The 17,821-nt window shown below is 38.6% G+C and overlaps 1 protein-coding gene across 3 annotated transcripts in view; it reads left to right on the top strand.

Moving 5' to 3' along the window:
• The window catches only part of vav2 (vav 2 guanine nucleotide exchange factor), a 200,156-nt gene that overhangs the window by 47,912 nt on the left and 134,423 nt on the right, over positions 1-17,821 (top strand). For all 3 annotated transcript variants that reach the window (XM_082141917.1, XM_082141916.1, XM_082141915.1), the window contains exon 2: positions 9,299-9,415. In XM_082141917.1, the coding sequence (XP_081998043.1) occupies positions 9,299-9,415 (117 nt within the window). The remainder of the gene's footprint in view (positions 1-9,298; positions 9,416-17,821) is intronic.

Below are 17,821 nucleotides of genomic sequence, written 5' to 3'. Positions count from 1 at the left end.
AAAGAGAGAAATGGACTGCTGAAAATGTATGCGGCCCCCAGTTCTCCTCCCTGGCATCATAAATAACCTCACCATTGATCGGCTGTAGTCTGTGATTCTCCACAGCCATTCTCTCCACATTCATCAGCCCTGCGTCTGATGTGTTTGCGGGATACTTAATCCACCGATTACTCAGTTGGCTTTTGCTCAGTGTCTACAACTTTACTTCTGTGTGATTTGTTGGATGCCCAGAATAGAGCATGTTATGGTGCTCATCTTTAATAAATCTAAAGTTATTTAAAACTGGACAGCCCTGAAGTCATACAGGATCTCCAATTCAGGGATCAAATTCAAACTTCAAGAATTTTATGCTCCAAAAGATCAAAAGTGCTGAATATGAAATAATTAACCCATTAGTTAAGATCCTCTAGCGAAACCATTTCATCCTAGTTTTTCAGTCTTTGAAGGATGATCAGTGTATTTCTACAGTGTGAGAATTTAAATGATTTGGCAACAACACGAGTTTATAAGAAAATAAACAGAAACGGCAGTATAACACTTTCTCTGGTTTTTAATCATACATTTTCTTTATAAATGCCCGAGAGACTTAAAAGAAAATGGATTTATGAGGTTTTACAGAAATTGGTAATCAGGTCAGAAGATGGTGATAATAAAAGATTTAGTCCTCCTTTTGTCTCCCCTTCTTCCAGATCAGACCGTCGGGCATCCATTCATTCTTTTGAATCAGTTGAAGTGAATTTGGACAGATGAATCCAGATAGTGCTCTGGGGCACTGAAGAGCTCCCATTGTCTTCACACAGTGTTGTACCAAGGCTTTGACAGTAGACATGTTGATACACTGTTCCCTTTATCTGGCCAGGTTGGGGCCATTTATTTTGTGACTGCTTCTGAATTTAAAGGGCTTGCAATTTTCCATTTATCTGTGAGAGGCTAGTGTTTGTTCCTCAGTCTATGAATCTTCTGTTTCAGAAAACCTGTAGTGGTGAGGGACATGCCTCCCTTAGGTCTTGGCTCTTTTTTTTACTAGATTGACAACAAAAGTGGCTATCCATTTTTTAATAGATTTTCACAATTTTAAATAAATATTTCACAAATTTAAATAGATATAGTTTTATTAAAGAAGTCCATGCAAAACACATTTTTGAAAGCATTTTTCTTTTATTGAAAGTTTTGAAGGCAACTGCAGTTTTCTGCATTCTTATTTTTATACAGGCAGATGGGGTTCCTATGAGGTACACTATTTGATTCAATCACGACTTAGAGGGGTTTCTGTGATAAATTGGGCCTTTTGGCTAATCCTATCAGATTAGCATTTGCATACCAGCATACATTATTCATTTAGTGGCTAACTCTCCAATTAGTCGAAGTCAGGTTTTTCTCTGGAGAGGATTTAACATCTGTGCGACCCCGTAAATTCTGCAGAAGATTTGAGCTAATCAGCCTCAGCCTCCTCAGCTCCTCTGAGGTGTGTTTACTGTTTTTGCCTTTCATTCTCCTTCACTCTTTCTTGCTCTGTCTTGACCTGTTCTGGGCACCATGCTCTTGTGGGAGCTTCCTCTCTGTGAGCGAGACAAAGGATCAGAGCGCTGACAAAATGCCACTGCCATGCCTGTCAATGAGGGCAGCGCCCTCTCACATATTCATTTGGCTCGGTATTGACCCTTTGCCAGGTTCTTTTTGAAGGTATTTTTCTAAACGGTGCCCTCATACCTGGATTCTACGCCCATATCATCCTAGCTAGGACTCAGTTCAATCGGTTGAGCGCCGTCTGGCCATTTATATGATTTGTTGTTTGCTTACATCTTTGATGCATGCAGTAGATACAGCAGATTCTCTGATGGCTGCCTGACTACGTCTCGCCACAGTCTAGACTCATTGCTTCTCCCGCTGACTCGCTGTCTGATTCTGTGCTTGCCTTCTTCCTGACTGACTGTCTTTTTGAGTCGCTGCTTCAAGGCTTACTTGACAGATTGTTTGACTCTTTGACTTCTTCAGTCATGTTTTTGAAGTGAATCATTGGCTGGATTGATCTGTGCTCCTCGTGCCCTTATGGGGAGCGATACTCCCTTTCCCGGTCTCACTTTTTTTCTTGCTTCTCAGACACAACAATCTACAGAGCCCAGGAAGTCACCTGTAGGAAATGTATAAACCGTACTCACAGATTCTTCAATTGTTCCCCTAGGTTTAACAAATCGTGCCAAAATGAATTTGTAATGTCTTGTAACACAAATAAAGTACACTTTAATATATCACTAATCAAGCATGTAATTAGTCCCTACACAGGATACTTAAATTATACTAAGTATACTTGAAGTTGGTCCAATTTAGTACACAAAAGTACACTAAATACACTTAAAGTGATGCTTTATTACAATTTGCTTACAACTAAAATATACTTAGTACAAAATTAGTTGTTTCAAAATAGCACACTTCAAGTTAACTAATCATTAACACACTTTAATAATTAGTCTGGCTGCAAGTACACTTTGATGTATATTTTATATTGATGTTTTACCGTAGCACTTCAAGTAAAAGTGCTAGGGTAAAATGTATTTTGGATTGAAAGTAGAGATGTATCGGCCAATAATTGGTATCAGATAGGGCTGCATCTAACGATTATTTTTGTTGTCGATTAATCTATCGAATATTTCTTCGATTAGTCGACTAATCTAACGATTATTTTTCCGATTAATCTAATGATTATTTTTGGGATTAGCTGATTTATCCATTGGCAAACTTTCCAATAAATAATAAGTACAACAATATATCAGCTTATCAGAGGGTAGTGCATCTGTATATTATTTTAACATGAAATCTATGAATGGTGACAAAAAAAAAAAATTTCAGAAAAGGTAATTGTCATTTTATTATGAAATATGCGAACAGGAAGCATTTTAAACTTTATTTTTTAACTAATGGTACTATTTCATAAAATGTAAGATACACAGGCCTATTTAGGAAATTGTGTTTACTATAGTCTGTTATTAATTACCGTAGTGGGAGTATGATTTACTCAATTAACTTGTCCGAAAATGCACTTGTTTATCTGCAAAAAGGTTCACATACACTAGATTGCAGCCTAGGCTACTGTTAAACATAATGTTAGTCGTTTGTTTTTAAAGTCTACATTAGAGACCTGCGCGGGACGGATTTCTCCCTTAATAATTCCTAAAAAGCATCTCAGTTCATCGCGATCTCACAAATCTCTGTTATTATAAATGAAACTGGCTGCACAATGAATCTTTCATAATATCTACACTTTGTTTGCTATAATGCGATGATTTGCCAGTATGCAGAATTCAGCACTGAACAAAAAGTCCATTTTGAACGGTGAGGGGATTCTATGCATCTGATTGGCGTTCAAGAAATCAACACATATGTCTGTGATTGGCTACATTGTTCAACGCTGCAAACATAGATAGAGACTCTGGCCTGTAAATCGTTTCTATTTTGTTTTAGTTGTTCTTGTTGCTTTTGTGCAACAGATTAATGACAATTTATTCGTTTTTAGATGTTCAATTTATAGATAATTCTATTTTGCGGGAGTCCCGCGAATCGTTTTATTCTCCCGCAACCAGCACACACACGAGTGCATTACCGCCCGCGCCCGCACTCGGCCATCAGATCTACCGCGCCGCACTCGGCCATCAGATCGTGGGTCCCGCGGGAGTGCAGCTCTCTAGTCTACATGTGCATACTCAACTTTTAAAAACTGGCAAATGCACTGAAAGCTTCGTTAACAGATTTAAGTTTAAGTTATAAATTAAAGTCCATTTTATCGTCGTCGAATGGGGAATAGTTTGCATAGTGAACAAAGCACCTTTCTGTTCGGCCGTAGTTTAAAGTATTCCCATACTTTGGATGATCGTGGTCTGTCATTTTCACCATGAGAGGGAGCAGAAGCCGCCATTATTCGATATTTAAACGTAAGTAATTAATGTGACGCGTCGACGCATTTCATGCGTGTCGACGTATTTTCATAGTCGACGTAATCGATGACGTCGACGCGTCGTTGCGGCCCTAGTATCAGACGATAAAAGCTGTTATTTTCACTATCGGCCATCCTGTCAATCAAAAGGGTGCGAAAAGTTAATGCGATAATAACACATTAACAGTTCAAAAATAGCAACGTTTCGGGCTCTATTTGACCCTATGAATCATCTGTAGTTCAAGCCAGGGTTGCCAGATCTGTGGTTTTTCCCTACATCAAACAGTATATGTAAACAGTATTCCTCTCATCCAATAATCGCAAAGAGCTTTGTGTTTTGTTACTTCTGATAAGAAACAAAGTCTCAGCTTTAAAATAATATCCATTTTATCACCAAATTACAACAATAAATGGCGTTTTGACGCTCTTAAATGTGACGTGACGGATCGCTGTAGCACCTCAGTTCAAGCTGCAGCACAGAGCTGGAGTCTTTTCTTCCAGTTTAATACAAATTATATCTCAGAAAACATGCATGATTACCAGAAGGTATGTTGAAAGATAGAGTACAACTTACCGAAATCCGTATTGTCTCATGTAATCTACCATGTGGGGGTGGTGGTGGCGCAATGGATAAGACACATGCCTTTGGTGTGAGAGAACCGGGTTCGAATCCACTGTGAGACACCAATGTGTCCCTGAGCAAGACACTTAACCCCTAGTTGCTCCAGAGGCGTGCGACCTCTGACATATATAGCAATTGTAAGTCGCTTTGGATAAAAGCGTCAGCTAAATGAATAAATGTAAATGTAAATGTAATCACTAAGTCTGTGTTTCATCCACTGAAAAATGTCAATAAAACAGCTTGTGTACAATGTCACTTAATGTTGCATTTACCTCAGGAAAGTTATCCAGTGTTCAGTTTGTTAGTTAGCTATAAAAAACACTAGAGAGGAGCTTATTCAATATTTATTGTTAAGTATATATGTATGTTTGAATAAATTTGCCAAGAAGAAAAGTGCTTATGTGCAACTGAGTTGTATACAAATTGTTTTTATTTGAGTGGAATTATTATATCTGAAAATAAATCACACATAATGCCTCTGTTGTTAATTAACCTCTAATATTAAAGTGTACCAAATGAGAGGATTCCCTGAATAGTTTGCAGCATTATTTGGGAGAGTTTTTTTGTTCCTTAAGAAAAATCGAACTACCGGTATCAGCATCGGCAGATATCATTTTGAATAATCGGCTATCGGTATCAGAGGAGAAATTTAGTATCGGCGCATCTCTAAAGTACAACAACCCCTGTCTATATAAATTGAGAGTATTAGAATATCACAAATAGATAGATGGACAAGATTATTACGCACATAATTCTTAATAAATCGTTGTCTATTTCACCCTGTCCCCAAATTGTAGCCTAGAATTTAAGTGTTGGTAGACTAGATATCTAAAATGAAGGATGGGCCACAAATCTGTGAGTAGTTTGAAAAAAATGTGGGCACGGATTATGAATTTGTGGGTACGGATTGAAAAATGGATTGAAGGTCCGGTTTACAAATCTGAGCGCACGGATTAGAAATCCATGGGTACAGATTATTAATTTGTGGCAGCGATTTGTTAAACTGAGGGAACAATTTAAGAATCTGTGAGTATGGTTTATAAACTGAGGGGAGAAATTGCAAAACTGTGGCGCCGGATTTACAGGTCTTGTTTTATTTTCTCCTACGGGTGACTTCCCGGGCTCCGTAACAATCTTCCCATAAGACTTCATTTCTCTTGGTTTTTCTTCTATCTATTTTGATTAATTTTCTTCTCATCCTTTCCTTCTTTTTCATTGAGGGTTTATTTTTTTGTTGATCTAGTTTATTAGTGGATGCTTTCGCTGTTTCGCTAAGACATATCCTAGGAGGGCGGTGCACCTCTGGTGGAAAGGATAATTCATTATTCCCTGTGTGTGTATCCGTTCCTGAGGGATGAGTGTTCAGGAATGACAGCTCTTTGTAACCTGGTTTCTTCCCCTAGGTGTTTATTCATGTCTGCCACTCTTCATAGCAGTCTTTCCTTCTCTTATTTGGTTTTCATTGAAAAAGGCACATTTTTGAGTGCTTGTGCTGAATGAGACAGGTGGTGCTCTGATCTTTCCATGTAGTCATCACTAGAATCTTAATGCAAAGAGAGCAACAGCCACATAAACATAGCCTGGGGTTGAGGCGCGCACTCTGAGCAACAGATTTGTTCAAACCCCCGCTATGACACTATACAGCCAAAGCGATACCTTTGGGCTTCCAGTAAGCAGTCAGGAGACTAAAGAGAGGTGTGATTAGCATGAAGAAAGAGTGACCTATTCATTTGAGCTGAATGTAGCTAAACAGGATGGGGAAAATGCATACTATAATACTTTAAAGGCCAGAGTATGTTTTTAATGCTTAGTGGGTGCAGAACAAACTGAACTTCTGGTCTCAAAAACGGTGGAGAGAGAGAAGTTACTGAAGCATCTATTTTAAGAGAACACTATCTGCCCCAAAAGCAGGTTACTGCCTACCAGAATGTCTAGTATCGAGTCCTTCCAGGAGACACATTCAGTATAATCTGAGAATACAAATTGAGAACTATAAATTGCCCACTTTTTGGGGGGATATGATATTTTAGTGGTGCTTGCTAAGGCCGGGTGATTTTTTTTTTTTACGTCATGGTTTGTTTTGATGGAAATATTAATTGAATGTAGTAAACATTTTGTCGTCAAATATTCATTCTTTTTGGGACAAAAATGATATATAATTTTAATCCACAAAAATTACATTTTAGTTAATTGAACTGCAAAATAACACGCATATTCCTACACATATAATTTAGGGATGTTCATTTCATATTAATTCCTGACAGACAACTAGGGGTGGACGATATATCGGTAGACCCGATTAACAGGTAGAAATTTGTCAACCGGTAGAGATATATCGTCTCTATCACGGTTACGCTCACATGACGTTGCTGTGCTGCGCAGTCACGAACGCTTATCATCTGCATAAGTTTTTAATTATTGCGATTTAAAAACAAGCGATTTTAAACCGTTTAAGTGCAGTATGCAGCGATCACTCATTTCATTATATGCACGTGCTTTTTGAGTTGGCACACATGAAGACGAGAACTGAACTGAGTGCTAATTGGGGTTAAATACACATACTTATGTGTCAAAGTGACCATGCCTTTGCAAGGCAACACAGTCATTTATGTCTTAAGTGAACGTAAACAGAAAACGCACAAGTATATTGGATCAATGAAGTCGGCCTTAAAGTGACAGCATCCAAATGTACCTGCTGTTGTTATTAATTTTAACCAAACAACAAGAAAGAGAAAATCTCTCACTGCTTTTGATTGAATCACTTTTGTAACTTTAATAAGACTATTTAATTTACACAGTGAAGACAATGCAGTGTTTTTTAATACATTTGATTACTTTATACAATTGATGTAGTATTACTTATTTCTATCTAGTCCTTGACGTTTTTCAGGTAGGTCAATTTCATTTGTGTCTTTTTTCTATTGTAGTTTGTTTTTCTATATATTATTTTTTGTTTGTTTTGTTTGTTTGAAAAAAAAAAAGTTTTTTTCTCTTAGGCTAGTAGGCCTATTAGTTTTTTTGTGATATTGAAAATGGTGACAAGAATTGAAAAATTCAATGGTATAATTTTTTTTTTATCATTAAAACCTTATTTAAAGCAAAAATAACTATATCCTTATATATCTATATCTTGAAATAATATTACTCGTATGGTGATATAAGATTTTGGTCATATCGCCCATCCCTACCGACAACTAACGCTCATTAACTGTTAACCGGCAAGGTTGTGTTAAAGGGATACTTCACCGTTTTTTCATATTAAACTATGTTATTCCCTTAACTAAGACGAGTTGATACATACCTCTCTCGTCTCAGTGCGTGCACTCAATCGCTCTGGCGCGTGGCGTCACTTTGATAGCGCCATGTTTTATTTTGTGTCACCATACTTGGTCGTGTAACTACTCGTGTAACTGTATTTAAATAGTGAAAACGTGGAGGTGTTTTGTTGCTTCTAACTTCATCTCTGTTTGGTACCTAATGAATGAACTAGGCTAAGCTAAGTGCTATCAAAGCGTCGCCGCGCGCCAGAGCAATTGAGTGCACGCACTGAGACGAGAGAGGTATGCATCAACTCGTCTTAGTTAAGGGAATAACATAGTTTAATATGAAAAAACTGTGAAGTATCCCTTTAAATTAGAATTAAATTAAATGAAAATGGATACTTATTGACTTAAAGCTCTCATTAAGGGCTTGTTTTAAAAGTGGCATCATGACTGCAAGAATTTCTTCTGGCTAGTGTTCTAAGGATGGTTATCTCCATTGTACTGGCTTTAATGTGACAAATAGGCCTCCATTGTCCCACATTACACAAGAAACAGAGCTGCTAGTGGTGCGTTCACAATAGGGGTTGTGATTCCTGCTGAATAATAGCTTGTAATATCTCTGGTTTACAGCCCCCTTCATTCCTGAATCATTACTAGTATGGAACGCAACGCACTATTCGCCTTAAGTGTTGCAAACACAGCTACCAGTATTTGTGGAGTTTATTTCCACCGCTGTCTCCATAGAAATGCGAACCCATGCACATAATTGAATTATATCTGCATGAATTAAACATGATACATGATTCATTGACATTTGGTGGGTAGAAATAAACAATGACAAAGTTGTTATTGTTTTGTCCCTGTTTGTGTGGTTGTATTGGTTTCACTCTGCTCAAGTCAATTATATTAGACAAATTCTCATTACAAGGGACGTTTATGCATGAATTCTCTGAAACAAATAAGGAGCAGAAGCCAGCACTGTGTCATACTAGCATCAGTGTTACTAATGGTAATGATTGTGCAATGAGAGAAGGATCCAGTCTGCTTTAGAGACCCTAAGGACAGAAGGAATGGTAGGTTTGTAGGCTGGTAAGTGAACAGCGACCGGGATAGATCATGCCAGTGGCAATCCGTCAGAGACTCGTTGGCTTATCTGAACCAAGCCTGGGTCTGGGGATCCAAATCACAGTGTGCGATAACTGTTTGCTTAATCACTGGTACAGGAAGAAGGAAATGAGCTGACTGTCAATAGGCTCCAGGAAATTAAATATGCTCCACACGCTACAGAAATGAGATGGTGTCACATTTCTCCATGCCTGTGAAGTGACAGTGTTTTAATGCTGTTAAATATGGAAATATTTCCATTTGTTTGCATTTTGCATAAATACATTTCCATTTGTGTTTATTCCTTTTTTTACAGTCAGGTTGAAATCTTAATCTTAATAAAACAATCTGACGTTCTTTATTTGTCTCCCTCTTTTCCAGTTTCTGTGTCTGAAGAACATCCGGACATTCCTGAAAGTGTGCCATGATAAGTTCGGCTTGAGGAACAGCGAGCTGTTTGATCCCTTCGATCTGTTTGACGTGAGGGACTTTGGGAAGGTGAGAAGCAGTGGTTTTGCTGAGCATGCAGGATGTCTGGGACTATTAATCATTTTACACCATCACGTCTCCGCAGCTGAATGACATTAATGTGTGCACTTTTATGAGAGATTAACCCAAAAGTGGGGCTATTGAGCATCAGCTTTGTTCCACTTCTTACAACTCTCTCACACACAATCCATTAATGCCGGGGATAATATAAAAGTGTGTGCAATGCTTAATCGGCCCTGTGTGTATTTCTTCCCCCTAGTCTTATCTCCTCCACTGTGCATTTGAATATTCACATGCACATTTGATCACACACCTCGGGGTCACAAGTGTGCCTGTGTGTGCCAGTGCATATCTGTGGTGCTATCCATATTGTGTGTGTGTGTGTGCATGTTTCCAAGGATTTTAACATGTGACTGACTGATTTTATTGGTAAGTTGTGTTGGAAGGATCTGGTAACTATTCACAGTACCATCTAGCCCAGCTATTCAGCCTGTTGGGAATCCCTGGACCTCAGTTTAAAAAAAAACCTTTGAAGTAGGCATATGTGAATCAATGAAAATTGCAGGCAGGCATCCCCCATTATGGTTTTTGCTGTATTCCTGCTCGATTTCATAGTGTCCCAGCTATTTCCACATCCTTAAAAGGCATCTTACGGATTTCTTACTGTCGATAGCTCTGTCAGAGCTTTCTCTAGTGCATAAGTGCCCTTATGCTGACTTTGCTCTGACGGTCATCCAAGTATTGGACAAAATGTGATGTCCTTAAGAACAACTGAACCCTGATCCTTATATCACTATGGCAGTTTAGTCAATTCACTAACCTCCATGATAGAATCTCATTGTTAATTCTGTTTCTTCATGCTAAGTCAGCTTGATGTCTACCGTTTATATTGGAGATGGGTGGTTCTTCATTAGAAGTATGGTTTTAATAGTGAAATATTAGTATAGAATATTAGTGGGAAAAAGTGCTAATTACTAAAAGTAAAGAGAAGACAAACCTCTTAATATTGATCATTGGAGTTGCATGAATTGTTTGGACTTCATGGAGTATTTACAGGTGCAAAGCACTTGTTCGACCATTGAAACGTTTGGTTCCGGTTAACTACCGCTCAGCAAGCGTGTATGGACATTTCCAGTGTGTGCAGTCTGAAAAGAAAGGAGTGGCAAGACGGAGAGAGGGGTTGAAGTCTCAAAGGGAGGGGCCTAGACAGCGAGATTAAGCCTTTGCCAGACTGTGAGCTTTAATGGATAATGTGGAAGACGGTGAGTGAGAGTCAATGAGTGCACGGAAAACAATATTAAAACCCTCGAGCAGTCGGAATCAATCACATACACCCTCCACATGTCAATGTGTGAATTGCGTTTGCTTCGACTCGAAGGTGACGGGCTTGTCCCATCATTGATTCTCCATTAAGGGCAAGCAGCGCATTATAATATATTGAAGTAGGCAGCTTGATGTCATTGCGCCATACATGCAAATCGTCCACCTCCTTTTAAATGAAGAGAAACGAAAGCTTCTCGAGCTTTAGAGCTGAAGGATAGAAAACATTTTTAATCTTTCAATAGCACATACATTGTTGAACTTTCACCTCGGGCAGTAATATATCTCCCTGGCCTGTCAAGCTCAGGGTGTCTTTAATTGGAGTGGAGAGTCTCAGTCCTTTTGTGTCCTTGCAGTTGGTGGGATGGTTGACGCCTTTTTAGGGATGGCGATTTGTTGTCGACCGATATAGATTTAATTTTTTTGATTGCTGATATCTTAAATTAGAACTAAATTTGAAAATGAATTAAAAAATAAATCTGTAAAATAAACAGACTTAGTTCACATGTCGTGTCTAAAAACGAGTGAAAGGCGCGGCTGCGCCACTGTCTCTTTCTTTCCAAAGCGCTTGCGCTCCCGTGGCGTCTATCGTTGCTATGCAACCATGAACAACGGCAAGGAAGTTTCAGTAATGGATTTCCACCACCGAAAAACGCTTACTGTAGCACTGCTACAAGATTTATTTACAGAGAAGAGAGAAAAAAAAACATAGTGTTTGGGTGCACCCCATCCTTCATGTTGACTGAGCTTTCAGTGTTGTTATGGAGAGGGTGAAGCTGATTGGTTGGTTCTTGTCATATGACCTGCTCTATTATAAGCGTGCAAAAGACGCAATATGTGAACTGCCCCTTATACTTTAGATGGCAACTTCTTAATTTTGGAATGCAATTACAGTATGTTAACAAATAAAGAAATTGTAAAAAAAAAAAATAATAAAAAAATAATAAAAGGAAGTAAACACTGTAATCAACAGGATATCAAATATATATTTTTCAAATAAAGACAAGGAAGCACTAATTTTACATACAGCACATAGTAAAAATGACATTAATATGACAGTGGCCAGCTGGATAAAGTTTGAAATCAAGGGTTTAAAGTTTGTCGATTGTGCATCTCCAGTGAAACTTAACTCTGCTCCTGTCCGCATTTAATTTGCACAGACCGACCATGATGCACAGAATACACACGTGTTTTTGCAAGCTACAAATGCACACTTCAGAAGATCTCACAGCTGGATTCGACAAAGTCTGCAAGGTTTGAGAAATGAAATGTTTATTAGATATTCAAATATTTGTTTAAATGATACAAATGCGTATTTGCTGAATGCTGATGGTAAATTAGAAGTATTACAGTGAGAGAGTTTATTATTATTAGATTATTGTGTTTGCCTTTTTATTACTGATAATATAAAAGCTAACGCTATAATACTTTTTCGTATATCATTTACTTTCTTTGTTTAACAGTTCTGTCTAATGACATATTAGATAAGACTGTTAAACCGAGGCCGTAGATGGAGAATGGGAGCGCTGTGTGCTCAGCCGTTCTCAGCACCATAAAAATAAAAGTCCTGCTTCCGACACATCGGTCAAATATACAAAAAATTATCGGCTGTTGCTGATAATTAAAAAATGCCAAACTTCAGCTGATATATCGGTCAACCACTAATGATGATATGTGGTGTTGTCTGCTTTTAGTGTTGTCATTCTAATGCTTGATCCCTCCTAATCCTAACAGTGTATTGAATTACTCGTTTCCTGATTTGTTTAAGAAGGGAGCACAAATCTGTCTGTTTAGTGTGAATATTTCATATCTGCATGCTCTCTATTCATCAGCACATCGTTAAATTTACCTGGGTGGAGCAGCTAAGGAGACACCTGTCCCTCCTGATGCTTTAGGTAATTGCCTCTCTTCCCTTTCTCCATCTCACTGCTTTTAGGCCTTTTAAACAGATGGTTCACCCCCACATCTCTTACTAAACTCGCCACAGCGCTCCTGTCAGCACTCTGATGTTTCATGCCCTCCTTTATCCCATCAGCCCATGGGACGCATCCGTACGACAATCACAGATGGACCCAGATTCTCCTTAACGTTCCATATTCATCATTACTCATAAACGCAATGCTCTCTGGGCTTTGCTTTTAATATGGCATTCAAGCCGAACTGCTTCTGTCTTTCCCTCCCTAATTGGATCTGAATATGCAGTTGTTATCATTTAAATGAACACCACAATCATTTTGGTTCACATCTTTGTGACAATTAGCGTGATGACACTCCACCTGTTCACAGCCTATTAATAGCTTTGTGATTTTGTAATGTGTGAATCAGACAGGTTGAAGACGATTTTGATTATTTGGCGCTAGATCTCACTCAATTGACCCGCCGCAGGCCAGTTCTGACATGGCTGTTCTACAAAATCTTATTGACCTGCTCTCTTTTGTTTAGTGTCATAATAATTATACCTCGTCTTTATTCAAAGATCTCTCAGTGGGCTCATGTGGGCGTGCTTTAAATTAACAGTCAGTTCGTCTGGGGGCAGGATCAGTAAAATAGCTTCTTGATTGACACCACTGGGGCCCTTTGGAGACCTCTGGGAGGTAAATATTTTTTCCATAAGATTAAATAAGAACAAAGGGCGAGACTTTTTTTTTTTTTGCACAGATTCAGTGAGTTTTTTCCCCCCCAGTTAAATATTTCAGGTAATTTTTTGTGGTCTGTAAAGAAAAATCGGATTTTTGTTAAAATTTCTAGAATTTATCATCATATCATATATAAATAGAGAATAACATCATATTAATTGAAAGAATATTTGTATGTAATAATTTTGTCATTTTTGTACAATATAAAAAAGCACAGAGCTAGTTATTTGACCTGCAAAAAGATTACAATGATGCATTATATAAAATATCAGCATTTAAGGCTAAATATTTAAAGTTACACTTTCCCCTTTTGTGCAGAAAATTTATTTTGAGTTATTTGTTGACTACCCCTCCCGTTTTCTGTTTATTCTTACTGCAGGTTTCCTCTTTTGTTTCTCAGTATTGTGCTCAAACAATCTACCAAACAAATACTTTTCTTTTGAATGCACAATTACAATTCAGAGACCTATTGTACTTGCTCTCACCATGTGCATAATTTTTCTCTCCTCTCCTCTCCTCTCCTCTCCTCTCCTCTCCTCTCCTCTCCTCTCCTCTCCTCTCCTCTCCTCTCCTCTCCTCTCCTCTCCTCTCCTCTCCTCTCCTCTCCTCTCCTCTCCTCTCCTCTCCTCTCCTCTCCTCGTCTCAAAAATAGCTGGTTGCCAGGCACTCTGTACTGCAGCAGAGCGCTGCTCAAATAGGGCGTTACAAAGCAAAGTTGCTAAGGAACAATGGTGACATTAAAGAATAGACTCTGTAAAGGTTATTGCGGTGGTTTGAATTGCGGTGGTTTGAATTGCAGTTTGCCATGGAGCCAAGTTGAGGCTGCACTGACACATTTGAGAGTTGGCTGAGGTTTTGTTTGGCTGGCCAGTTTTTATTTTTCGTCAGTGCCCCCTTGACCTAAAGAAGTTTGATACATATTGAAAAAAAGAAACATCTGCTAAAGTGCATGTCTTCTGATGTTAAATGTTTAGAAAAGTATAGGGAGGTTGATTTTGTTACTAGCTAAGAACATGATTCCTTTGCATCCATTTGATATGTTTAAACAGTGAACATTTTCTCTTTAGACAAACTGCTTCAGCTTAGTTTGGGATTAGCCCTAAGTACTTTCAGTAGCAAATTGCTTTTTCGGAAATCAATCGGGTTCTGAAAGTTTCTCTTCCATCTCCAAAGGCATCCTGTTGTGAAGTAAATGATATTGAGACAATACATTTTATAGGCTGTTTGCCACTGTTGTGGGAAGCCATTCTGCCCAACTTAGATCATTAAAGTGAATGTGAATGCAAGGAGCTCTCCTCCTCACACAAGTGACATGTGCCTCTGTATCCCTGTCACATGCCTTTCCCCAGCGACTCCTGTCCATCAGGAGCAAGGCTGCATGTTTTAACATAAAGCTGCTAACACAATCAATTATTCATTCAAAACGCCTCACTCTTGATGATAATTCTCCTGCTATGAATAATTGAAGGGAAGTACCTGCTTCACTTTGGACCCTTGCCTCTCTCTCCTTCAAAATGCCTCATTAGCTCTTACCTCGTTGTGGTACCTGCCGAAACAGGTGGTTGTCAGCCGTCATTCATCTACTGACTGCCATACTAATCAACTGTGGTATTCTTTTGTTCTCTCTCGTAACAATTCACATTCCCATCATGAGTTTAGCTAAAGTTTACCAAATATGTATCTCAGGGTATCCCATTAACAGTAGACCTGCACGATTAATCGTTAAAAGACTGTGATCTCGAATCAAACATCCACATGGTCTTATTCTTAAATAAAATGACAACGATTTGCCTGTGTCTATTAAATCTTTGACAAGTACGATCACAGCGAAACATTAAAATCTGCGTTGCCTCTGCTTCTAATCCAGAGAGAGCAGTTACCATGTATAGGTATGAAACCGCTTCACAAATAGTATTTTCAGCCACACAGTATCATTATTTCTGTCTTACAATAATTCAAATTATTACAAAGTACTGGGTTAATAATTTGGATATAAACGCCTGATGTATATGGTAGCGGTCAAAATATATTTATTCGTATATAGTACCTGTCGAAAGTTTGGAAAACATTATAGATATTGTTTGTATTATATTTTACCTTTACCTTTAATTTTTTATTTATATATATATATTTTTAAATGATATATGTTTGATTATTATTGAATTTTATTTTTCATTTGCTATATTTGGTAATTGAGGATTTGTGAAGAGAGAGGAACACAATCAGGAACTGTTGCAAGTCACACTTGCAAACTTACAAATGTCTTTTTCTCTCCAGTAAAGGCAGAACTACCCCGACTACATCTGTTTTCTACTGTCAGCTATTATGTCAACAATAAGTACAACATCCAATTTTAGTTTGCACCTGAGCTACACACATGTAATAAGCTCCGCTGTGTTTCCAGCACAAAAGCAAAATGGGAGCAATATTTCATAAATCTGCCGAGACTGTTTTTCCAGAATCAGCTCTTTGTTATTCTGGTGATCTTGTTCTCTGACAGGAGGTGATGACAGGCAGCAGCGTTTAATTCTGCAGGAAGGAAAGTGATGAACTGCTGAACGCATTACATGCAGAGACTGAAAGCGCCCTGCACAATAAAATCTACATTGTGGAAATAATTGCAGCTCTTTTGTCTTCCCTTTGAGAGTGTAACTCTGTGGCAGAACCGCACAATGGCCTCTGCCAGGTTTCTGTTTCAACATTCTCTGCACATTGTCTCGCCGCGGAGTCCAAAACGTGGTCAGATGTGGTGCAAAGAGTGAGAGAAAAGGGAAAGTGAGGGAGTTTTTAATGTGCTGGCTGGTCTACGTAAAGCACTTTGGGTGTCTCCGGTGTGCCATGGCAGTAAAGAGGAGTCATCCAGGAAGAGCAGCTTCCCTCCAGGAAGTACTTCCACATTCAGCTCCAGCCGTGAGCAGCTTGCAGAGCACTCTCATTATTTTTCTTTCTCATTCTGTCCTGCTCCGTTTTTCTCGCCCTTTAGTTTGCTGCAAACCTAAAGGAATTCCTCTGACAGACAGGTACATTTTTTTTAGTTCATGAGCATGAATAGATAAACCTTGAAAGTGCATGTAGCGTATTTGTCCTTCTCCATAAATTCCAAAGTATGAAATTCTAAAGCCTAGGTAGGCTATATGTGGGTAATAAGTTGTGCTCAAGCTGACCTCTCTGCTCTAAAGCCCAACGAAGGTGTAAACAGGAACACTGTGATCCATGTTAATCTTTTAAAACTGACTTTGGCAGCGAATAGCCTGGCAATGACCCCACCACAGAGGGATTTCAGAGCTCGGGATGCTATGTATTAAAGTCTCAAAGGTCAGGAGAAAATGTTCTTTAGCCTTATCTGATGTTGGTACTAAATCAACAAAAGATTCATCATGATTCAAGCTGTGATAGGCTGAGCACTTTCAAGGTCATGAAAAGTGTCTGATCATATGGTGCATCATCTAATTCAGTTAATCCAACCAAACGTATGCTAAACCTAGTCCAGATTTGCAGGCAAAATAACAAATACATAGTGATGAATCTGACCATTTAGGAGTTTGCTTTTAACGTTCTCTTTGGTGAAACACTAGCATAGCAACCCTAGAAGTTAAAATAATCAACTTTTGTAAATGTCAGTGGGTGTTCATCCTCTGGTGCCCATTAAAAGGCACTGTCTGCTTCTTACTCTCTCTCTTTCCCTCTTGCAGTCGAACTAATCAGGAACTCTGCTGCATAAAGCCTGCTGTGCCACTCTGGGTTTCAGGCTACTAAAAGCCATAAAAGTCGACCACAAGTGGATCTAATGTGCTCTCATATTCCCTATCAAAGACTTGTGATATGTAAATTGGAACTAATGCATTACATGTACATCTATTACTCCTTTGCATGTTTAATATAGGAAGAAGACAGAAGCCTGGGCTCCTTTTTGCAGGAGTCATAGTGCCTCGTAATCTGACATTGTCGGTGTGGGGTTTACCATGAATTTCTCATTTTTCAACGTTTCTTTTGACTTTATCACAGCATAACGCCCGTTTCACACATACTCCGTTTGCAGTGCGTATGCGGTGCGTATTTTTTTCCCGTACCCATGTTAACAGTAGAGCTTTCACACTGCACGCGGTTGCAGTCCGTCGATCCGTTCCAGGAGCGGTGCGTATACAGCAGTGCAGCGATCGTTTCCGCACCGAGTCTATTTTTGCTGTGCTGCACGCGCTGAATTAAAGTGACAGCGCATGTTTCGTGGTCAAAATGAACACAGATTGACCTGAAAATATAGTATTTTCACCATAAATGCGTTTAATTAAATAAAATGTAGTAATCTTACCATACATGTATTTAATTTAATTCTACTTTTTCACAGTCATCTTTTTTTACTTTAAGACCGGGGTAAAGCAAGAAAAACTACAATTTATCTCAACAAGGCGGCATTATGAACAACACTTGTCTCATTCATGGAGGTGGAAAAACAAGTTCT

This window comes from Leuciscus leuciscus (assembly GCF_965113295.1).
Source record: "Leuciscus leuciscus genome assembly, chromosome: 16".
In the NCBI taxonomy this organism is placed as follows: Eukaryota; Metazoa; Chordata; class Actinopteri; order Cypriniformes; family Leuciscidae; genus Leuciscus; species Leuciscus leuciscus.
Note: the sequence above shows the minus strand (reverse complement) of the source record. Positions and strands in the feature narration are given on the sequence as shown.